Below are 25,403 nucleotides of genomic sequence, written 5' to 3' on the forward strand. Positions count from 1 at the left end.
ACCTGTAATTCTTCAGCTTCTCTCTTGGGTACTCGCCTCTAACCTTTTCCTGCTGTCAGGTGCAGCACACAACAGAGTATGCTGAGTACCTCTGAGGGGTACCATATAGAGCCATTCTGCTGTTTGGAAATTTGTTTGTGAAAACTCCGAGCAGCACAGAAATGCCTGGAGAAGCTAATCAGAATTGGAGATGGGCACAGTTTATGAAAAACAGAAGTTTCAAGGATTGTGGTGTAAACAGGAGGTCAGTTTGCTGCCAGTGGCAGTAAAATAGCGCTCAGTTATAGAGAGCACAGGAAAATGCTGAACAGGATTTCTGTCATTCCTTTGCTCTGCTTTTATCAACACCCTGTGCTTCTGCCCTGCAGCACCAGTGCTATTCCAGCTCTGATGTTGCAGGGTAGCCATTGAGTTGCTGAAAACTAGGCAAGGATGTAACTGATCCTTTGAACAAAGTAATTCTCAGTAGCTTTTTGTACATATTAAATGATTAAATCTTTAGGGGGCTTTTCCCTGATGCAGTAATTGTGCACTCATTAAATTGCCAGATAAGACTTACTTTCTATTAATTTATTTTTTGCTAAGAAAAATGTTTCATTTTCCACTGATAATCCTGCCTCACCTAATTCAAGGATGGCCAACTTGTGGCTTTTAAGCCACAGGCAGTTACTGAGTGATTGAAGCATGACTCCCACAGTGGAGATATGTCATATTACTGACAGCACACTGCTGATGTTAGGGCTATTTTTTATTAGTATCTTCATGTGGTCAGAAGCTCTCAGGGGCTTCTGAGGCCAACAGCTCTGGGACTCAGCACCCAGCCTCACCCCATCCCACACTGGGTGTTGGGTCCCCGGGGAGCCATTGCTGTTTTCTGCCTGGGAGCTACTTGTTGAAAACTCCCTCACTTCGCCCAAGGTACTGGGTAGGGGTTTGACGCCTCTTGGACATTGGAAGGCGTGGTTTTTTTAAGAGGCGCATGAGGCCAAGAGGTTTGAGCTCCCATGATTTAGTCACTTGCATTTTAGAAAGTGAAATCTGGGTAAAAGTTGAATTGTCCTGCATTATTAGGAGTGGAAATAGATTTAGGCTTCAGCTGCAACATGAGCTAGTGTATGTGTGAAAGAAGACCACAGAGAAACTATGTTAGAAGAGAGTTATTAAGGCTGCTAAGCCAAGTATTAAAAAATTAGCCAATATTGGAAGTGCAGTTGCCTGTACAAAGCTCAGCATGGTCTTCTCTTGTGAATGTATTTCAGTACACTTCTAATAAAAGCAACACATCTTATTTTTCTTTCCAGGGATTCATACGGCATTCAGGTCACAGAATGGACAGTGCTCACTTAATGAGCAGTCATTCAATATTTTGTTCTCTCATAATAAGTCAGCGTGTGACCCCACAGCTTTGCTCAATAAATACTATTCAAACTCTGCTCTGAAATCAGAAATATTAATTTTCTCCTGGGCTGTCTTGTGATTCTGAGCACATCCCTAACAATACTTAGTAAATCTTTGCAACACCCATGTGAGATAACTGAGTATTTTTACTGCATTTTTGCAGATGGACAATTGAGGCACAAAGAGAGAGTTTGGTCAGCAGGACTCCCCAATTTTATGTGCTGAATTTGAGAAACAGAAGACCTGACTTTTATTAGTAGTTTTTATTTTGAATTGCACATATCTGAAAACATCTCCGATTACTGTCAGCTGCAGCTCTGAGTGCTTAGCACTGCTCCAAGTCAGACTCAAGGTGTCTGAAGCCAGATACTCAGAGATGTAGAACGTGCCACTAGGAATCACCCTGTGAAAAGTATGAGCCAGGATAACAGAGGAATTCAGCAGCAGAGGTAGGGCAGTGCTGTGGGACAGCTTTCTGTCAGCTGCCCTGACCCTGAGATCCTCTGTTCTCCTTTGCCAAGCCTCTGCTTCCTGTATTTTAACTTTCCAGCTTTCAACTGAAAAAAAAAAAAAAAGACCAAGATTTTAGTGTAATCCCTTTATACCCCGAGTTTCCTAAGCTTGAAATATCCAGATTTCCTACTAACGCTTTAAGTCTTTAAGCTCCTTTGTCTTACTTTGCAATCTTTCAGCAGATATTTACAAGCCTAGCTCCAAATGGTGGCAGGGTGGTATCAGGTAATTTACAGAACTGTACTAACAAATAAGATTTATATAGGCAGGAGCCTAGCAGGATTTTCCAAGAGCCTTGGTGCCTAATTCACACTGGTTTAGATAGGATTAAGGCAAGTAGGCATTTGTCAAGATCCCACCATTTGTTCCGTAAAACCTGGCCCTTTAATTCTTCTTTCAATCAAGTTTATGCTGACCCACTAGAACTAAAGCATAGGAATGTATACTAAAATGTTATTAATTCATGAATGTTTGTAAAGTGCTGTGAGAGTACAATCTGGAAAGCAGGCATCTTGGGGGGACGTGTTATATTTTCTTCAGGGTTCAAAATAATTGCTTCTGCAACCAAAGCAAAATACAGCTGGAAACTTTTTCCCTCTGCTTTGCACTGAGATCAAAATGTTAGTTACCTGAAAGCCCAAATAAGTGCTCGAATTCTACACCGAGCACTCTCAGATATTAGTAAAGGTTAGGCAGGTCCCAAACCCTTGAGTTAGTGACTGGTTTGAAAGAGTACAGAAAGTATTTGTGCATTCATAACTCATTTTTTCTGGAAGGGATCAAATGACTCGTCTTGAATTTATTCTGTTTGAAAATATTCTGTATCTAGGCTTCATTTCTGATTTCATTTCAGCAGGATTTAGTGAATTGATTATGCAAACTGACTTCAGGCAGTGGATTTCTTGCAAATTACTCACTTACTCCACTATATTTATATATACGTGTGTGTGTGTATGTTTGTGACATGCAGTTTGTGAGAGTTATACAATAAGATTTTCTCTCTCTGACTGGGAAGGAGGAAAGAGTTACCAAAAAAAAAAAAAAAGAAAAAGCCACACTCCTGGGCTAAAATTTTAGATAGTAGTCATCTAAATCATTCACTATAATGGAATTTGCATGATTTGTGTCGATCTGCATGAATGAGGGACCAGTTCATCTGAAAAGTAGAGTACAACTAGTGACATAACCTGGCCACGTAGTGCAGACATTCGCCTACCATAATATTTGCTTCGTTTGAGCAGACCTGCAATTTGCTTAACTACAATGATGTCTCTTATGAAGGACTTCGTATTGTTATTGTTAATGGGTCAATAAATTGGACTGGCAAGAACCATCCTTGTCCTCTGACTTCCTGAAGAAGCAAGAATTATGTCTTTCTACCAAGAAATGGTTCTATATTTTAGATGGTGCTAGGAGAAAGCAAGCTGGTTCCTATAGTTCCTGAATTCTTTTTCCTCTGTAAACCTGTGTTCTGCCTGTGCCATTTCTTGTGTTCAGCACACTCCCATTGTCTTAACACCTGTTGCTTGTTCCTGTTGCTTCCTTTCCTGGCACCACAAGGGAGATATATCCCAAAGATGTAGAAATAATAATGGTTGTCATCATCATAAATCCTCACGTATTTGGCTCTTCTCAGAGTGGGCACCTCTTCCTTCGTATGGAAGCTCACCCTTAGTACAATAAGAGCCTGGATGGAAACTCTTGGAGAACCTCTGAAAAGTGTTTGACATCCTTCCACTCCATCTTACTTGTCCCAGCCTGTTCCAGCTACCCAACTTCTTGACATCCTCAGAAAACTCCTAAGTGTGCTGAATAGCATTTTGGGGAGGTTGCCAGGAAATGGAGCAGCCAGACGCAGGGCTGTGTTTAACAATCTGCGTGAATTGCTATCTATCTATAGGACCCTGGGCCATTCATAAGTTCCCCTAAGCTTTTTTTTTCCTCTTCTTTCTTTTTTCCCCAAGTGCTTAGCTATTTTCAGCACCATCTATGTTCATGGCTGCAGCTTTTCCTACAGCCTTTGGGAGTCTGATCCACACATTGATTTATTTTTAGCTATATTGCTAATTATTATTTTTGTGAGTATAGCGTTCCATTATTCATTGGAGAGACATTTTAGTAATTTCTCAGTAGAATAAATGTGAATTCAGTAACCAAAGTAAGATATCTGAGTAGTGCTAAAGAGGGCTAGGAAGAGTGGACGCACCTGGATGCGTTCCTGTGCAGCCTGCTCTAGGTGACCCTGCTTTGGCAGGGGGTTGGACTAGATGATCTCCGGATGTCCCTTCCAACCCCTACCATTCTGTGATTCTGTGAGTGATCTGGCAAAGAAGGGTAGTATAACAGGTGAGAGCTATTAATACACAAAGGAGTCTTACTAAGAAAGCAGAAACAAGCTATTCTCAACATGGACTGGACAAGACACAGGGGGCTGGCTGAAACTCTGGGAGGAACTCTTCAATTTAACAAAAGAATAAACCAGAGAAACCCAGAGAATCATCTTTGGGGAGAATGTCCAAAGATTGGTAAAAAACACTGCTCTTGCAGGGTGGGCTAAAGAAGAAAATCAGCCCTGCTGCAGTGCACAGGGAGGGCCTAGAGCACCCTGGAGATTCCTAATTATTTGGTCTTTGATGGGTGACAACGCTGTGCAGTGTGAACTGGCCCTTACAAAAGAGAAGAGGAAACACTGCACATTTTCTGGTGTTAGATCGTCTGTGCATACTTCCCAGTGCTTTCTGTCTGGCTTTGCACAGGATCCTGAGGGAAGAAGGTTCCTATTCCAGAAACTCACAAGTCCTTCTCAGGATAAAAACTATCTTTCCGTATCACATCTGCAGCAGATCAGAAAGAAGTAGAAGGAGCTTTGTGCACCCTGCCTACCCAGCCATCCCCTTGTCCTCAACAGGGGTCCCTTTTCCCTCAGGCCAGGGTGGCCACTGAGTAAAGCCCTCCACGGGGGGGGTCCAGGGGTGCCTGGATGTACGGTATGGTTGTGCTACAGATTCACCAGATACGGAGTGATCTAAACTGCGTGCCTGGGCAAAACACATTACAATGTGCAATGCTTTGAGGCTACTGCCATGCTTCCTGACTGAAGAATGGGAAAAAGCCAGAAGACTTTAGGACCAAGATGTTTAAAGCTTACTGAAGCCCTTTTATAATAACAACTTAAAATGGGAAGCCCAGGGAGTGAAAAAATGGAAAGAACAGCTCTCCTGCAGCAGGAAGCTTAGGAGAAGCTCTGGGTGACTACTTAAATGTGGCGGTGATATACTAGCCCTTATAAGCATCAGATCCAAACACTTGTGGCTTTTTTCCCTAGCACATCTATTCAACATGTTCCTTTTGGCTGGAGGTCTTTATAGCACTAACTTAACAGTGTCCACAAAGGGTCTATCACAGCATGCACTGCAGGCTTGCCTCCCCCTTCCCCCTTTTTCAATAGGGCTGTATACAGTAGAGGAGCAAAGTAGGAAACAAAATGGCTCAAAGCCACATGTGCATTTCCCATAGCTCAGTGCCAGTCTCTAGAAAAAGTGATTAAGCCCTGAGGCTACTGAGTCTCATGTTCAGCTGCCTGTGGCCCCGAAGGATCTTTCCAATCAAAGCCATGTCTGTGCTCTGGTGACAACCCTCCTGAAGGGTGGGAGAGAGGTATGGCACAACATTATGCCTTCGGCGCTGTGCCGCTCAGGAGTGACAGCTGCAATCACAGGCCCAATTCATCAGTTTTATGGACCTTGGAAAGCACTAAAGTTATACAAACTGTGCATGGTCTCAGGCAGTCAAGCCCAGGTTCTTGGGTGAAAGAAGCTGTGTCATACAGGTGCCTCTGGAGACCTTTTCAGGTTCTGACAGACACTTACGCCTCCTTTCAGGATGTTCTATTCCTGCCCTGACAGGAGAGAATAGATAAGAGCACAGCTTAAATATTGCTTTACATCTTGCTACAACACAATGCATTTGAGGATCTTGCAACACTACAAATACTAATTCAATTAGGTTCAGAGTCCTTCTGGAACATGACATTGTCTCCTCTCACAAGTTGCTTGGAGCAGCAGACCACAGAGGTCTTGTAAAAATTATCCCTAGTGAAAATGTCATTGAAATCAATGAAATTTTCCACTTTCTCCACTTTCACCATCCAAAATTGCATTTGACGTTGAACTTCCAATAAGATCTCAGAGCAACTGTTTGCTAATAAGCTGTACCAATTTCAGGATAGGCAGAATAGAGAGAGATAGTCTAGGTCTTCTCACACTTAGCTGTAAGTCAGCAGTATCTAAGGGCTCAAAGTGGGACCAGTGACCTGTCTCCTATATTTGATATCTTAAGAGTAGGTTTAACTCTTCCCATTGTCACCTGAACTAGTGACTACGGAGGGAAGAGACACAGGATCTCTCTCCTTTCTCTGCTTGTACTTTAAACATGTAAAGGGAACGAGAAAAAAATGTAGGCCACGAGTGATTTCACAGAAAGTTTTCTATAATATCTCTGGTATCCAAGACATGCTGTTGCTGTGAAGAATTCAGATCTATAAGAGGGGTCCATGTCTTACCCAATGCTTGTGGTGAGTTCATACGCATACTGTTGTGAAAGCCCTATCAGCCACCTTGCAGAAGATCCGTGGAGCAAATATCAGTACCAGTGGTACCACTGAAGTAAAGGTGGGTGGAGAGAATGGCCAGGGCAAGCCAGAGGAAAAAGTACATGGGGATGCATGAGGGCTATCTCTGGGTCAGTCAAACCCAGGTGGGCATGAAGATCCACAACACAAATCAATAAAACAAGCTTCTGTGAAGATCAGAGCCAGCACTCAACGAAATCATTCTCTGCCTCCAGCAGCAAGGCTGACACCCTGTCCTAGTGGAGCTGGGGCTGGTGTTAGTGGGGTCAGGCAATCCCACGGAGAAAGAAGCAGAGCCAGCAGAGGCAATCCTGGCTGATAAGGAGAGGCCATGCCACTGAGACCTGTCAAACCCACACAGTTGAGCTCTGCAGTGGGGATGTTGGATTGGTCTAACTGTAACAAAAGCTGAGGAGGGTATGAGAAAGGATATCTTAGGCAGAGCTGGTTTAGAGCCAATTTATCAAATTACATAGACCTGCAACTCTGGTTATTTGGGTTTTAATGGAGGCAGCTCTGGTGATTTGAAAGATTGTACTCTGCTCCTTGGGGAATGCCGAAGCTGTTGGCTAAAGGTGGTGCTGTGGGTTAGGCTCGTTTTCAGGAGATTAGAAAAACAAAAGACAAAGATCTGACCAGGAGGATAATGAACCTAAGAAAGGGAGTACTGACTTTACTGTACTTACTGTACTGAACCTAAGAAAGGCAGTACTGACTGATCCTTGCCAGACCCTGATCAAGAATCCTGATTGCAACCTTCTTCAGTTCACCCCGTCTTTTCAGGTGGGATACACACCCCCATCCCTGCTGAAGTTCAACTGTTGTATGTGGCTGTGGGCACAGGTACAAGCTACAGGGTTTCACCCCAGCAGTAGCTGCCATTTGGGAGGAGAGAGAGACCTTTTCTTCTTTGTGCAGGTGCTAGGTGTAAAGCAGTGGTGGGTGAAAGATCCTGTAGAAGCATCACTGTCCATATGCTCTGCAGAGCAGAAGTCTGGGAAGACAGCTCAGTGTGGGCTGGTGCACAGCCAAAGCGTTTTCCTTATCGAAGCCTTAGTTGACATGAGCATGGCTGATGGGATGGTCAGTGATAATTGCATAGGGTATTCATGAGAACACCTTGCCCCCCCAGCAGCACCACAGCAAAAGTTCAGGTTTCAAGGGCAGAGTAAGCATCACCCTTTAGATTTTACAAGTAGAGTGACACAGAGCTACAAGCAAAGGACTGAACAACCTTCATTCCCTACCTGGATTTCCTCTCTCACATCTCCCTGCTGCCTTGGGGAAGCTGCTCCATCTCGCTTCCCCCCCTCCACTGTCCAGGATGGGGAAGGAGCAGTAAAGGCTCAGCCCAGAGCTGTCACATGTTAACTCACCCACATCCAAATCAGCCTGCTTACTGACAGGGCCAGCTCCCCAGCAGGGCACTGTCGAGAGGCTGACGCAGGGTCCTCAGGACCTCTGCTAGCCCAGCACTCATGGAAATGACAGCCAGGGTTGTGCAGCGAGGTGGCATGGGCCAAAGGGAGCTCTGCCAACACCTCTTTCATCTGTGGCACAGTCAGTCATGCAGATCTGCTCCAGCGGACCCTGCTCGGCTGTTTAGCTGCCTGTTTTTTCTTGGTATTTCCCGCTGTCACGCCCTTCGGATGTGGATCAGTGATTTTCTCTCTTTCCCTTGCACTCTCCCTTCCTCTGTATCACATCTCTGCCATTGAGCCTCTTATTTATTTGCCTCTCTTCCATTCAGTACCCTGGCTTTGAACAGGTTTTACCTCTCTCTACACCTTTTCTCTTCTCCTCTCCATTTGGTTCCTTTGTTCTTCCCTCTCCTCTACTCGCATTCCTTTCCTTCTCTGCCTTGAGCTCTGTCTTCTCTCCCCTAGCCTTCCACCTTACCAGACCAGCTCCTTGCAAGTGCCCCTTCTACCCACCCTGGGTTTTAGCCCCACGCCTCCCCTTCCCTGCCCGCCCCTGCAGTGGCAAAGCCTGGGACTCTGCTGGGGGGGAAGCTCGCTGTTGCAATAGCAGAGCCCACCCTCTGAGCAGCTTCCCAAGCCACTGGGAATTAGTCCATGCCTTGCTTTCCCTAATTGCTGGGGATGTTTGTTTGACTTTAATGAACTTGCAAATGCTTTCTCAGAAGATAATTGCCCGCATTTCCAGTGACATAAACTAAAATAATAATAATAATAATAATAATAATAATAATAATAATAATAATAATAATAATAGAACAAATACAGCCCTGAGCTTACTGTCAAGCAGGGAGGAAGCTACTTGATGCTTAGCTCTCTATCATCACAAAGTTGAGTGGTGTAGGCAGTCATTGTCAGAAGGAGGTACCAGAGGAGATTCAAGGTTAACAGGCAGGTTAAAAAGAAGGTTCGGAGACTGGATGGACCTGGGGCTTGAGCCTTTCATTGTTATTCTGCTGACTGCAAAAACCCAGGGCAAACCAGCAAGGAGCACAAGTGAGTGCTGAGGTAGTGACAAGGTCTAGTTGCCCATGGACTGATGGCCCCTGCATGAAATTCCTCACAATTTCTAGGTGCAACCAGGAAAGGTCAAGGTAACCTCAGAGACCAGCAGTGGAAAGGCTTGTAGTATCCCTGCCTGCAGTTTACTCAGGCTGGGGAGAAACAGGGATGTGTCCCATCACCAGATCTGGGTGCAGCCCTGTGTTACCATGGAGGGAATGGGGTAGAAGCTGTAGGACATAAGCTGCTGCTTCTTGTGGAAATGGCTCTAGAGACCTTGCATAACCCTGGGCTCTGAGGAGGGTCAGCAGCTGCCTGCAACAGATCTCAGGGAAGCAAGTCTGAGCTGTAAATTAGCCTCTGGCCCTTGGCTGCAGCTAGAGCAGAAGCAGATGTGTCCAGCTCTCATGCGGCCAGGCACTCTGAGCCACTAGAAGTTAATAACAATTCCCTGAAAATTTTTGTGGAGTCCAAAACTAATGAAGCAAGAAAAAAAAAAGAGTGAGGAGAGAGAAAAGGCGGGGAAGGAGAAAGATGGATAATTCGGAGTTTCATGACCTGCTCATGGTCAGCACACCATGGGATTCAGAGTCTGAAGGTGTTACTTTAAAATAAGTCACATAGCAGCAAACATCTTTGCCTGAACTGCCCCGAACAGAACCATACAAACTACATAGTTGAGCCTGGATGAGATTTCTCTTTAGTCCAGTGACATCGAAGCTTGTTTCTGTCCCATCTACAGCAGAAACCATTCTTTGAATGGACTTTCCTAATCAAAGCATAGTTCAAGGGAAAATTTTCACCTAGTCCTTTTGATGGATTTCTTCAATGTGGTCTATTTTGGGAGTGGATTTACACAGTCAGCTTGGATACCTTCCTGCTTCATTTCCAGGCTTCGGTCCCTTGATTTGAATGCCTGCTGGCTGGGTCCTTCTGGAGCAACACAAGTATTTCCCTCCAAAAAGGAGACTAGGCAGGACTGACAGCACAGTATGTGCCAGGATCCACCTTGAAGCAAGAGCATAGATGTTGATCATGCCAAACGTGCAAGGCCTTCAACACAGTCCACACAGACCTTGTGCCCTCAAGTGCCCTCACACACTTAGGGCTCTACCCCAGGGCTGTGCACATGCCCTTGACATTAACTGTAAAGGCACTGCCTTGGCAAGCTGCAACCCAGTCCTGTCTCTGAGACTTCGGTTGCTTTGAATTGAAAGATGAGTGAATGAATGCATTCCATGCCCCACAACCACCGAAGTGTTCCACAGAGCCCAGATCAGAAACAAGGCAAGTGCTTTTCCCCAATGACATCCATGAGCCACTCTGCTCCAGAAAGCATGAGTCCTGGACATCAGCCACTTTGCATCATCTTCACGGGCAAGGCTCTTCTTTCTTTCACCCAGCCTGCAAAAGCAGCATAGGCAGTACTGAGTGCCTTTCTCCCTTTAAGCACTGGAGCTATAGGAGCTTCAAGGTGGTAGATGACACCATGGTTGGCCACCAGCTTAACAGAAACAGGGTGACAAACCCAAAACAGGTGAGGAGAGTATAATGTATTTTTGAGAAGGCACACTGAAAATACCTAAATAGGTCTAGCTTAGATTGTTTTCTACCTCTTTTCTCAGTCACTGTGCACAAGTGAATAACATCCATTGATCTGCCTGACCATCATTAGCTTATTCCATTCCAGGCACCATAAAATAGAGGGGAAGTTTCCTACATGTGAGAGGATCTTGTAGAGGAAAGGATGGAGATTCCATTGTTGGAGGATTTGAAACTGGAGAGCTGAAACCCTGCTAGTTATACCCTGGGGAACCATCCTGCGTAAGCCTTCAGAGAGATGAATTAACCTTTTCTTTCTCAAGGGTGTTTTACCCACCATCACCATAGTTGTCCTGGGAAAAAAGGAACTCTGTTTGTTTCCTCGCCTTGCAGACAGGTTGTGCTGAGAGATGTCATCCTCTAGCCAGGTGTCTTCACACCATTTAACTGGGTTAAAAAAAGCTGTTCTCTGTGCTAAATTGCTTCTTCACTTCACAAGGTGTGAAAGCCTTTTCTCTCTCTCATGTGTCCATGCTTCGCTCCTTCTGGGGAGACAGCTGGTCTTTTTTTTTTAATGCATTCTGCTCCTTAAATGCTGTCTCTGAGACAAATCAGGTCATGTAGAGCCAGGCCCACAAAAGCATTGAGGTGACTCAATCCTGTGAAATCAATGGGAGCCAGGTGCCTAAGTTTCCCTGTGAGTCTGGGCCCAAGTGACCTTGAATAACATCAGTAGGAACATACATTATGCTGTAGTCAAGATTACAGCATGGACTGAGATGCGTCTTAACCCCACAAGTACCACAGGCCATTAGTTGGTTCAGCACTACTTCACCTAACTAAATGAAGGAAAGATTTCCACACATACCTTAGTGCTGGTGTCATAAGAAAGGAATGACTCGGGGTCCCTATATCTTTGCATGAAGAACATGGGTTATTTCTTTTTCTTTAATAATCGGGTACCATATTTCCCTTGGGTTGTGAAGTGAGGTACTGATAACTGTCACTGGTCCTATGTATGTCCAGGCTCTGGCCGGTATTGATGCCTTCTCTTGGTGAAAGCTGTGTAAATCCTAAATCTGGACTGCTGGCACATGGGTTTCAGAACACCAGGAGACAGCAATGTAAATCAAAGGCTCTGGGATTTGGTGTCACATTAGAGAGGATCTCCTATCTAAGGACAGAAAGGAGTGGGATACCAGGGTGATGACTGAGTGTATAGCAGCTTGATCCTAGGATGAGTGTTAAGGAGACTGACAAATGCTATATATTGATGGGCAGAGAAACACCCGGAAAGGGAAAGCTACAGAGAGAGCAAAGGAGACTCTATAATATTGAAAGACCTTTTAATGAAACAGTATGTTCTTTCTTGATCTCTCCATCCCAGCATCCAAAATACAAAACTATGTGGTTATTTTTCCAAGGCCAGGCAATGAGGTGCACCACAAGAGAGAAGTGGACAAACAGCAAGCGAGGAACAAAGCACTCAGTCCCCTCCTTTCTTGCTCTTTGCGTATATGTGGCTGCAAGCACACGGAACATCTGGAAAACATCTAGTTTGTCCATTTCACCTGCCCTGCTGTACCAGCATGTGGGACATTTAGAAAGGCCTGGAAGTTATAGTAACACTTTCTTCATTCTTTGCCGTATTTTGATCCCCCTCTAAGCTGTAGGTTTGGAGATGGAAAGTGGAAAGCAGGCCAGAGATCAGAAATCTTGGGGTTGTGGCTTCATGCAATTTCCACAGTCCTGGTGCCTAGGAACTAACCCCTGCCCTACCTGTGTCTTAAATGTTCCTTTCTCATCTCTACTCTCTCAGCTATGTGACAGCAAGGAAAGTCTCACAGGAACAGTCTGCCTGGGAAGGGATGTCCTAGAAACCTGGAGGTGTGGCAGACAAGCAGATGGAGATGGTGAGAGGATCATCCCTCTAGGCTTGGATGTTGTGTGGTGTGTAGGTAGAGACATAAAAGCTTAACAGTGCGTTTCATTAAGGCAAAGCTTTGCACACTGGCTTCAGTGCACATCTGGGGATGGTCCAAATAAAAAATTGGACATGTTTGACTATGTATGTCCTTTTATACATCCATATAGCTGAGTATCTCTCCACCTCAGTGATTTGAAGTCTTTCTGCTATTGAAGGATCTATAATTTGTCTCACACTAAATGAAACAGAGGCCATTTGCTCTGTGTGAAATGACAATACATTGCATGCACACTTACAATATCATGAGTATGTCAATATTAAGTACTAGTACGAGTTTACTTTACACATAAATGTGTAAATAAAGTGGGGGTGTGATGGAATACTAATATATGAAACCTATCCTTACCAGACCTGATTCCTGGTTGGTAGCTCTAGATTCTGTACAAACACTAGTAATAATAGTCACTTTATTCCAGAATTCACAATACTATAACCAAGATGTCATACACGCATGGCAGATAGATAAAACAGATAGATTTCTTGTTTTCCACTGAGATGCTTTTGAATACATCCTGGCAGGGCTGATTCACCCTTTTAGCTTTCCAAGGAAGATAAATTGCTTTCCAGGAGCTTCACTGCATACAGGTTATTTTTGAGCAGCTTCCTTAATTAAGGTTTATCTGCTGTGTGCGTAATCCACAGATGAAGAGCTCTTGGGTTTTTTTTGTGTGAACAGAAGTTTCAAACAATCTGTTTCTCACACAACCCATTGTTATACAACATAACGCACATACCAGATAGATACTGTGTCCTACCCCTAAAGTAACTGCAGGCCAGTAGCCTGAAAATAAGTCATTTCAAATGCCTGGGATGTTTCACTGGGGAAGGACTGAATAGAAATGGGATTCCTGAGGGCCACAGTTGGCACAGACAAACTATTAGTACATTTCTTTCATCCATGACCTTAAACTCCACCTCTGCCCCAGTCTCATGTTTCTTATCTTTTATATCTGAAATTATGCTGAAAGCACCCTGTTGGAAATACATTTTGCAGTTGCAAACCTTGCTATCTGGCAAGGACTCAAACTGATGTCATCCCAACTGGGATAAGAGGACAGTGATGTCATCGGACTGGCAAAGGAGCCTTTTAGCTCTGTAATGCGGTAGGTGCAGGTGAGAGGTTTCAGTCTGACCTCCCTGGAGAGGAAAAGTCCTCTCCCATTCCCTGCCAGGTAAAGGGCTGGCTGACAGTCACAGCTCTCTGCGAGTTCATTTGTCAGAACAGCAGGTGAGCCAACCCTGCGGCTCACTGTGCCCTGGCCCCCTGCTAGCAGTGGGAAGGAGATAAGGGCTGCATAGCCCAGGTAACAGGTTAATTCCTCTAGAATCAGAGGCATGCATGCAGCAGGCCACACTTCATAATAGCTGTCCTGGTTGGTGCCGGAGGTACGTGGGATGTGAGAGCAGCAGGGACAGTGGCAAGAGAGATCTCCCTTCAGTCAATGGTTTTCATCTTCGTCCAGGGATTAACAATTTTGTTACATTCACTAATGGTTTTGCAGGAGTCAGGCATATGGGACTGGACCTTTAGGGTCTCATAGTTATGTCTAAATTGTCTTTCCAGTCTTCCAAGCCTGCTGCTGTTTGAAATTGGCCACAGTCCTTAGGGAGAGAGAGTCAAAGCTAGGGCATCTAAGTGTTACACAGTGCTATAAAGAAGTACCTAGTCTGTCTTCATGTTGCTGTGGCTACAGTGTAATGCAAGTATACTCAAGCTCTCCTTAAACCAGCTCGTCCAGGTATTAGTAGTTATGTTGCCACAGCAACACAGGACTTACTGCAACCTGCAAAACTTGCCTAAGGAGCAGGATGGATGAGCCTGTGCAGAGCTCTGCACTACCCTGGCTGGATCCCAGCTGTTCTGTGTACAAGCTGGTTTAAAGGTACTTCCGATTTGTTTCCATACCCTTGTGCTGAAATAGGCTGGAAAGCTTTCCCCAGATGCTGAATAACACAGTGCAGAGTTAGCTATGCAAGCAAAAGACATATATGAATGGTTACAGCATGCTAACGTCTGCATCGTCTTTACACATAACCATCACCTGCTCTCTGACAAGCTGAGACGAACATGAAAGCCCACTTTCCGTACCACGTCACTTAATGCACTTGGGGCGGTGTAGCCTAAGTGCTCAGCTGTGCCCCTGTGATAGGGACAACAACCGAATTGTCCCTGGGCGCGGTCAGGAGCACGAAAACTCCTTGTGCTGAATTCTGTGTATTAATATCAATTGCATATTCATTCGCAGGCTTTTTCACTCACCCCCTACATAAGCATCCTGGTGCCTAGTTTCTCTCCCAGACTTATTTCCTGCTGTATACAGGCCCATCCTCACCCCTGCACAGCTACGTGGAGAGGTTCTTTTCCTTGATGATTTGGGGCTTCTCATTCCTTGGCCACCATACCCACTCAAGCTCACCCCTGTTTACCCAGGGAATGATCCTAGGTGGGCACCAGTGCTAGGGTGTGGGATCCTGCACTCACTGGGGACCCAGGGAGAGACAGTGGGTACCACCTCTGGCATGCTGGTGGCCAAGCGTTTGGTTCAGTGGCACAGCTTCGCTCACACGTGTGTGCCTGACCCTGTCTCACTCCGTGGAAATGGTCACTTCCAGTCTGTTTCCCAGTGATCACTGCCAGTGTGGCCAGTCCTCTCTCCCCCTCTTCACAGGTATGATGTTTCCAATGCCATGTGTGCATGCTGCACTGGCTTCTTCTCCCTTATCCTGCCCCGCGCTTTTTGAATGTATTTATAGGCTGTACACTCTCTCTGCTCCTGGGCCTTTCCCCAGTTGGCACCTCTCAGTTGCAATGGCCTAAGGAGTGGTTTCCTCTTCCCACCCAGGAATAAATGTGTGCTATCTTTCTCAGCCAGCTCGTTTTCTTTCTTTTGTGACCTTAGCCAGTGATGGAAACCAGGTGCAGACAGCAAAGAGGCCAGTGGCTCTGCTTCCGAGTAGCTCTTTTGAATGCTTCCCAGTGGGAATATTAATAGAACAGTGTCCTTTTATCAATATGCAGCTGAGCTGCCACGTGCCCAAGAGGTGCTAAATTATTGGGGTGAAGCATTGTATGTCCTGTAGATTCGGTGGGGTTTTACAAGCTGAGCATTATCTGTCTGCAGCAGACCAGCATAAGGCACAGGCTCTATTTTGGTCCCATTTATGACTTTAATGCATGGCTTAAGTCTAAAAAACATGGGGAATGCCAATTCTTTCTCGAAAGGCTGAATTCCTCCCAATAGTCAGAGAAATAATAATAGTCTGCTGAAATTGGAAAGGCTGATATCTATCTGCCTATTATTCCTTCATCGAAACCATGAGTGGGGAGCAGAGGCAAAGTGCCTGGAGTGCTTGCAGGCAGGGCGTTTGTGAGGAGTATATCCTGTGAATATCTGTGTATGTCTGACAGCATGCATCTGTGGTGGGGCAGGCAGCGATTCTATTCTCTGTTGGCAATCCTGAGCCAAAAAGATATAAAGGGCAAAACACTTGGTGTCATTAGAGTCACACACCTGTGAAACAATGTGTCATTATAAAGAAAAAAAGACTTAAAGGCACAGGTGGATTTGCAAAGACTGTGAAAAACCCTCTCGGGAGAGTGTTTTGAAAATGAGTAGGGAAAAAAATTGGTATATTTCAAAATGGATGGGAAAATAAATCATGGGAATAGAGACAACCCAGCTGGTGGAAGCCTTTCCACACAGCCAAGGTGCTTTCAGCATTGCTGACAGAGATGATGAGGTGCTTTAAATTCCTTTTACAAACCTTCTGTGTCTGTCCAGCCCTAGGATGAAATTAGAGCCACCTGGCTTCAAATTCATACCAAATGGAAAGGCTGCTTTGAAACTTGTTACTGGTTAGCAGGAGGGGAAGGTGGGACATTCCCAATGAAACACGATCCTGGGCTGCACTTGTAGAAATCTTAACTTATCTCCCTGTTTTCTTCTCTGCTCTCTCCCTTGTTCTTCTTTAAAGGTTGAAAAAAATGAGGACGGGGACCAAAAGATTGAGCAAGATGGCATCAAACCAGAAGATAAAGCTCATAAGGCAGCCACCAAAATCCAGGCCAGCTTCCGTGGACACATAACAAGGAAAAAGCTCAAGGGGGAGAAGAAGGGAGATGCCCCGGCATCTGAGACTGATGCCGCTGACAAGAAGGAGGAAGGCCCTGCTGGTGGAGCGGCTGAGAACAAAGAGAGCGAGGCTCCCACTGCCACAGAAGCGGCCGCCGCTGACAGTGCCCAGCTGGAGGAGGGCAGCAAAGACAGCAGCGCACCAGCAGAGGAGAAAAAAGGAGATGGAGCCACCGACACGGGCTCAGAGCAGCCAGCCCCACAGGCTGCCACTCCTGCTGCCTCCTCGGAGGAAAAGTCCGCTGCTGCCGCTGAAACGGAAAGTGCCACTAAAGCTTCCACTGATAACTCGCCGTCCTTGAAGGCTGACGAAGCCCAAGACAAAGAGGAGCCTAAACAAGCCGATGTGCCTGCTGCTGACACCACTGCCACCACCACCCCTGCCGCAGAGGATGCTACTGCCAAGGCAACAGCGCAACCCCAAATGGAGACAGTGGAGAGCAGCCAAACCGAAGAGAAGACAGGTGAGTGAATGCCTCGCAAGGGAACAGGCCTCTTCAGAAATGGGTACCTCCCTCGGTCTCTTGGGGATGCATCTGAGCTTGGCCAGCAAGGGCAGGTGCGGGGTCAGACTGAGGGTTAACAAGGGAATCCCCTTTCTGGGTTTTAGGGTGGGGGGAGTTGCATGTTCTTGCTTAACAGCCTCTTCCCTGCTTCCCAGCAGCTTTTGGAAATACTGCACCTCCTCTTGATGCTCCTGTTCCTTCAAGTGGAGGTGCCATCCAGCCCTTTTTGCCATGGTGGTGGGAGAGTGTCAGCCAGCTAGGAGGCTTAAAGGAGCCTGGGAGAACTCCCCAAGCTCTGCATGTGCTAAAGGATGAGATGAACCTTCCTGGTCACACTAGCATAGGCAGCTTCAGCGGGGCAGCAAAACAGCCTGAGCTGATACCAGCACACCGAAGGCTGCCAGTTTGAGGTGAAAATCTCACAAGGCAAAAGCACTCTCATACTGCAGGAGACCATTTAGCCTTTCTGGTGGGATGGTCAAGAAGGAGCCAAAAGGGTCTTTTTTCCGTCTGCTTGTAAATGGATGAGATTCCTGGTACAAACACATCCTGGTCAGGAACATCTTGTTGTCAGCATTGCTTACAGTTTCATTCACACCAATACTTCTAGCGTCTGTACTTGGAGTAGCCCATGACAGCCATACTTGCATGAAGCTTTTAGACCTCTCAGCTGGGTCAGACCCACATGGTAAGAGGATCAGGTAGGGAAAGGGAAGATTAAAGCCCCTGACAGCTCAGTGAGGACAGAAGAGAGGGTTGAATGCAAACAATGAACTTCCAAGCTTCATAGCTAACTCAGAGCTTCAGGCGACTCTCTTTCTGCTCAACAAAGTGTACAGATAGGAAAGAACAGATATCCAAAATGCAGATAAGTACTGAGAGAGGAGCTCATGCAGAACATTTATGATTTAAGGTATGGACAAGGGGAGCGGCCTTCAAGAGCATGAGTGTAAACAGAATGTACACAACAACAAAGGGTTGCTGCTTCTACCTCCTTTCATTTAAACGTTTCTAGAGATAAGCCTTGAAATTGCATCATCCAAGTCGGGGTTTTGTTGTTCAGGTCTCCAGCCCTTTGTTCTTACTTTGTGTGATGAGTTGAGTGGCAAAATAAATGTCATGTGATTTTTGAAATCTAATTTGGTATGTTGCATGCTGTACTTGCATTGTTTTTATGCTTGGGCAAAGGTATAAGCATCAGTGGCCAAAATAGGACAGAGTGAACTGGTGTTTTGTGGTCCTCTGGACATAGGATAACGAGTGCTAATTAACTCTTATTTAAGACTTGGGATGCCTTTTTCCTAAACAAGAGTACTGATTCTGCTTTGAATTAACATTCTATTTTTAGTCAGATAAATCTGCTGTAATGGATAGAGGTAGGAAATTCATAGTAGCAGGTTATTTAATTTACTTAATTTTACCTGTTTTGAGTCACCAGAATCAAAAAGCATGGTTTATTTCTATGCAGTATTCAAAATTATTTGCAGTTATCTTCCCCATGCTCTTGTTGGCTTTAACATCATTTGAAATTGCCAACCATTCATGGCCACATCATTTGAAGTGGCCATTTAAATGCATGGTTTAATATGCATTTGCACATGATACTGTTACTTATGTGAATATCTAACCAACAGAGTAAGTTGGAAAATTTACAATCAAATATGTATTTAAAAATGAGTTTTCAGTAATTGTTTGAGTGTTCAAGGCCAGTATGTGCATCTATTTATACTTATTCAATATGCATGCAGTAATACTTAAGCTTACCAATGTTTGCAGAAAGCAAACATGGAAGATGTGTGGCCCCAGTCAAACCGATAGTCTTTTTAAAATGTTAATGAATATAGATTTTTTTTTTCTCAATGCCTATTCCAGTATGATATCAGCCTTCCAGTCACAAACTTGAACAGCTGGGTAAGTGCCCCCAGAGCCATCCAAGAAAGAAATGCAAAAAAGATTAAATAGGCCTTCTTTTCCATCTCTCTGAGGATGCTGGGTTGTATTCTGCAATACACTCTATAGCACGACGTCCAGAACAGTAAGAAGCTGCTTTCTTATTAAAGAATATTCCACAAAAGAGCGTCATCACAGTATAAAAGTTCCTACAGACAGGAAATATTTCCTGACAGAAAGGCTGTGTTTTCTTTTTCCTATCTTCATCCTATTACTCCCTCTCATCTTTTTAAACGTCTCTGTTTGTCTCTTGGTGCTTACTCTTTCCATAGACTTAAAGACATTTGCCACGTCTTGACCTTCTTCCCAGTCATCCCCCAGCAAACACAGCACTGGTGGTTGCTGGCACGGCTGTGATGGTTTGGTCATTCATGAAAGAGGGAGGGCTACCAAACATCTGCCACTCCAGTACTCCTCCAGCCTGGGGACAGATCCTCTTTCAGCTTCATCAGTCCCCTTCTCCCAGAAGTCATCCCCTTGGCTTTCAAAGGTCATCTCATATCGTTTTTGTGATCGAAGACTGGCACAGTAGTATGCAGTGTCAGGCTGCCAAAAATAAATCAAATTGGCTCCTAGCCAGTGTCATCGGTTGGCTGGTTGCCATGGCATGCTTGGCTGCTACTACCATGAGGCGTGACAACCGTGCTACTTTTGTGTGGTGATGTTCATCTGCCTTGAATTTTACTACAATGGCTGTATCGTGTTATCTGTGGATATCTTGCCTGGTGCAAACACAAGCAAAATGCGAGGACAATTTCATTTATACGCAGAAGAGATTTTTGCCTTCATCTAAGGGCAGGACAAAAAAGGCAGGAAGAGGGGAAAGGAGTAACTGACCAGATAAAGAGAAGTGCACAATTTTTAATGCTTAATATTTAATGTTTCTGGAATGGGAGAGAGGCTGGGTGATTCTTCATAGTAGTCGCTAATTCCCCTGACAGCCCTCAGCTCTCCTTGCTATTCAGTTCCACATCTTTTACCTGTCTGTTGGTAATGGCTTAGGAAACGGCTTCAAACAACTGTCCTGTATCCAGTAGCATTTGATCTGGAACCCCAGACATTCACAGTTGTACAGTAGGGCAGTTTCTAAGCGATCCTCAAGGTATCAAAAAGTATATGGAAAAAGTAGATTAATTCCAACCTGGGTAAGGCATGAAATGAGCCAGTGGGCTTTGTTCAGTGGCAATGAGGAATTGATGTAAGAAAGTAAACCTCTTGGTTCTCTTCACGTCTTTTGGTGGGTGACTTGCATGCCAAGAAAGTGTTCTCTTATCTGAGCATTCTTGCCAAGACTTATGTTTATAGGCTTTCTTGTTATGATCCAACTTTTGCCTCTTTGGTGTTGATATTATGCTTAGAGAGGCTCCCTTCGATGACAACCTACTCAACAGGACAAAATTCAAAATGGTAGGAGGGAATTCATACATTACATATGGATGAGGAGGTGAGACTTATTCTAATCTAGGTTTCGTTGGCTTAAATCCGGAGAGCTGCCATCAAAGTTACTGGAAAGAGTCTACGTTAGCGCAGCTTTGAAGTGAGATCAGCATCCAGCACAGCAGACTATAGAAGAAGATAGGCTACTGTGTGCCTTATGGGGAGGAGAGGGGAGGAGGTGAATGTCACACAATGTTAGATTCTCTTTGTACTTTCCCAGGTTTTCAAGTCTCACCTCCACATTTGGCTAGCTCTCACATCAAAAGCACTCTCAGATTGTCATGTAAGAATACAACAAAGCCCAGAAATGTGAAAGAGTAAATTGTGCCTAAGGAAACAAATGGATCTTCTTTTGTTGGGAAATGAAGAATGCTTTCTCCCGCTTGATGAAATAGCTTTACAATGGAGCAGTTTCACAGCTGAAATGAAAAATCAGCCGGATGACAATTGCTTTGCATGTAAGCGGGCCAGCAGTTCCCCCAGGGCCCTGTATCCTGCAAGCAAGGAGCACTGGGAGGCACCGTCTTCTCTTCACTTCCTCAGGGGGAGCAAGTCCCTGCGGATCCTTTTTCATGGTTTAAAGTTGAATCAGTTCTTTGTTTTCAGTTCAGTCAGCATATTGATGGAAGGACAATACTTGCTTCACCTAGGGAGCACTGGCTATATCAAGATTTGGAAAGGGAGACTGTCTATGGTCATGTGCCAGCTAGAAGGTACGGCCTGCGCTACGCAAGAGGATTGCAGTTGTATACCTGGAATTTTGTCTTGGCCAATGGGTAGCTGGCATGAGGCAGAACACCCTCACTGCCGTTCCTGTTTCACGGGAGCTTATCTCTGCTGCTACACCTGGCAGCCGAGGAAAACAATGCAAATACAGTAGTCTTCCCTTGACTGCCCCAGAGGGAACAACTCTAAGCAAGCGTGCCAGCGTTTTCTTGTCTGTAGTACTACTCCAGCAACAAAGTAAGAATATAAATGCAATTTAGGTTACCTGCAACATGCTGAAAGGTGTCAAAGTATGTACCTAGTCCTCAGTTGCTCTGAAATGTTTAGTCTTTGCATTGTATCTACACGGGTATAAGCATTGCATATGTATTTCATGGCCTGCTTTGCATTGGAGCAAATAGCCATGTGAGGGGCGGGGTGAAGAAAGTGGATTATCACAATTTTCCAGAGAACAGGAAACCTACACACTGCATGCTACAAGTGCAGGATTTCCTCCTCTGTTGCAGTGAAATACTGTCTCTGGTCCCATGTGTGTCTCAGGTCTGCTGTTTTCTAATGAGATGCAGCTTGCCCCATATAGGTGGGAACTGCACTAGTGGGCTAGTGGTGAAGTAGGACCTGACCTCCTTTAGTGAAATCTTAGGTGGCACTAAGCATATTTACTGATGACAAGGTGTGGGCTGACACTGGAAAAGGCCTCTTGAGGAGAGGCCTTTTTTGCACCCTTTTGCACCAAGGAGGTACCAGTTCTTTTGGGACCTCAGTAAGAAAGGCTGGTTAACTGGTTTATTTTGTGAATGATGGAAACTATAGGAGTCTTTCATCCCTTATGATGTTGGGAACCACAGCTGTTGCAGTATTGGCTGAGCCCCTCCTTGTTGATCAAGAGGGAATGGCTTCAAGCTGCAACAGGGTAGGTTTAGGCTGGACATTAGGAAAAAATTCTTCACAGAATGAGTGGTCAGACACTGGAATAGGCTGCCCAGGGAGGTGGTGGAGTCACCATCCCTGAATGTGTTTAAGAGTCGTTTAGATGTGGTGTTAAGGGATATGGTGTAAGGGAGAACTTTGTAGAGTGGAGTTGATGGTTGGACTCGATGATCCCAAGGGTCTTTTCCAACCTAAATGATTCTATGATTCTATGGCATGCTGCACAGAATTCCTGCTCATGGGGAGGTTGGACAGCTTCATTCTTCTTCACATCTTTATGATATTCTTCCAGCTGAACAAAGCTATCGGTCTTGAACCTGTACAATACTGAACTTTCTGGATGGGATACCAAGGTTTGCTGAGAGTGTTATGCTCTTACACATCTCCATAGGAAGGAGCTCTTACAAGCCGTACAATACAGGTGGTATTGTTTAAGGCAGTGCATACTAATGGCATGGCATGCGCTCATGTTGTATAGTGGTTGCTCACGCTAACACATGGCTCTCTACAGCCAAGGCTGATGGTTAAACTCCATCTAGATTTTGCTCAAAATCACTGTGTCCTCATTACAATATTTTCCACAGTGACCCACTACAAGTGCACTCAGATCATCTTCAGAAAATGCCTGAAATCTCCACATGGGAGGAAGGCTTTCTGCCATAAATGATAACCGAATTTTCTGCTGAGAAGGGCTCAAATAGCAGACAAGTGGACAGAATAGACAGATGGACAATGAAATGTAAGTGGCAGCTGTTCGCTGTAGCTGCCAACAGTGCTCTGCACCACCACCAGTGTCATCTCTTTACACTAGGATCAAGTAGGCTGAACTTTTCAGATAGATATGAGCTTGCAGAGTATCAGCTGGGATTTACAGCTCCAAGGAGCAGTACTTTAAAGGTAGCAGTACTGCCTCTGTGGTACAGCTGACTGCCATTTGCAGAGGAAAGGGATTGGGTAAGTTCAGCAGGTCAGCACAATCAGATTAGTTAGACATTCCTTGAGAGCTGCTGTAATAGGTGCATTAATACTGGATTATCAGTGGCAGTGCAGTGATCACTTCCAATCTCTGTGGCAGCTCCATGGACTCTGACAAGGTGAATTTGTACTCCCAAGGGTCCATGCAAATAACTGGTAGAGGAACACAAAAATTGCCAAGCCAGGCCAGACCTAACATCCATTTATTGTACTTCTCACAGTGGCTAGCACCAAATACTGCTGTGGGCAGATTTGAGGTAAACAACCTCTCTATTGCTAGGACTCATTCCTGTCCTCTGCTGCCTAGGATTTGGCTTAACAGTTAAAGCATGATGTATTATCTCTTTTGATACTAATTTTAACTGTGGCTTTATATGGCATATATATAAATGCACAATATCCAATTGGCTAAGTGCTAACAGCTTCCCCAACTCCAACCAACTGTACAATGGCTGGGAAGTTCAGCAATGAATTGGCTACCATTGCCTTAAATATCTTCCTGTACTTGTGTTATGCCACAGAAAAGCAAAAGCTTCTGATAGCCCTACATTATGTCATTGATATTGTATATAGCATCATATAGTGTGCACATATGCACAGAAGGCATAGTACCATAGCCCTTGCTGTTCATCCCTTTCCTGAAGAAAACACAGGCAATGCTTTCAATTGCTTTTTATATGAAATGATCCCCATGATTTTTAGCATCTTTGTTTCTTTTCTCTGCACTCCCTTTAAACCTGCAAATGTCCTTTATGAGATGGGGTGTACACACTGTACACATTAGTTCAGAAAAGGCTGTACTTGTACACGTATTTCCAGAAAAATCCAGAAATACACGTATTTCCAATATTTCTTCTGTTTTGCTCCTCATCCCAGTCCCTATGCACACCAACATCTTTGCTTTTTGAAGACAGCTGACCAGTGAGCACTGATGACTGCAATGACATCCAGGTCTGTTGTGGACTTGGGAGTTCTCTTTGTAAAGGCACTGCACAAATATTTTATTCAGCCATATGATGGTCTGTGAGATTGGACAGTGGCCAAGAGAACTAAAGAAAATGTGGGCAGTGACAGGAGGCTTACAAGTTAAGCCACTGCCTTCAGCTCCATGGGATAGGTTTCACGTCCAGTTCTGGACCTCCAATAGACCTGTGAAAGGCCAACTTACGCAAGCTCCAGTCTCTAGCCACAATATATTTCTCTAGGCTACATTCACACTGCAAGCTTAACTTAAAGGAGGGTTTCCTCATTCCCTAGCTTTTCTTTCTGGTGGTGTTGAGTGTCTTTCAGGCAAAATATAGGGGACACACTTAGTGATAATATATGGGGGAAAACTGAATGATGGAGAGTGCTACTATTGCGTGCTTAGCTGTTCTCTGAAGGGGAGTCTGGTCTGGTTTTGCAGGTTACTAGAACTGTGACTTTCTTCCTAGTTCTGTATTCCCTGCTAAAGAGTCCTTTTGCATATCCTGTAGCTCTAATGGCCTGTACCATATAAAAAGCCTTGGCTTTATCATCACAAAACGTGTATGTGATCTGTGGAAATGCTTCTTTTTTCTTTCTGTGTCCTTAGCTACATCACTGTCAGCATGGGACACTGAAACAGAGCTGAAAACCTTGGCTGAGGTCCTGGCAGCCAGGAGCCCATGTTGGACACCTGCCCTTTGCAGGGCTGCAGAGTAGTCAGGAAAAGAAGTATAGAAACCTGGACAGGGCCCAGAGATGTAAAGGAAAATGCTCTTCTCCTAACGACAGGAAAAGTGAGACTCAAGGCTTCATGTAAATAAGTCTTAGGTAAAGGTCATAAGGTCCCAATTATCCACTGTTCAAAGGACCACGCACATTCCAGCTGTACCTTGAGGCAATAGCAAACGAGTCCTCTTTTCATTATGAAAGAAAGCAGAAGGTGGAAGACACTATTCAACCTCTCCATCTTCCTTCATCAAAACACAGTAATTGGGAATTATAGTAATGATAACCGGACATTACCTGTAACCTACAGTGCTTAGTGAAGAAGAAAATCTCTCTGACATTTGGAAGAGCATCCAAATCCCAGTGCTAAAGTGGTGCAGTGCTGCAGAACCATAGCTGACAATGCACTGCATGTACAGGGAAAGGGATGGGAGGGCAGGAGCGAGAGCTGTGACCAATCTACAGGAGCATTCCCCAGTGCTGCTGACTTTGGCAGAACCATCT

The 25,403-nt window shown here is 44.9% G+C and overlaps 1 protein-coding gene across 1 annotated transcript in view; it reads left to right on the forward strand.

Moving 5' to 3' along the window:
• Positions 1 to 25,403, forward strand: part of GAP43 (growth associated protein 43) — a 62,256-nt gene that overhangs the window by 15,687 nt on the left and 21,166 nt on the right. Inside the window, exon 2 of the mRNA XM_063351405.1 lies at positions 16,526 to 17,147. Within this exon, the coding sequence (XP_063207475.1) occupies positions 16,526 to 17,147 (622 nt within the window). The remainder of the gene's footprint in view (positions 1 to 16,525; positions 17,148 to 25,403) is intronic.

The sequence above is a fragment of the Chroicocephalus ridibundus genome, chromosome 1, assembly GCF_963924245.1.
Source record: "Chroicocephalus ridibundus chromosome 1, bChrRid1.1, whole genome shotgun sequence".
NCBI classification, from domain to species: domain Eukaryota; kingdom Metazoa; phylum Chordata; class Aves; order Charadriiformes; family Laridae; genus Chroicocephalus; species Chroicocephalus ridibundus.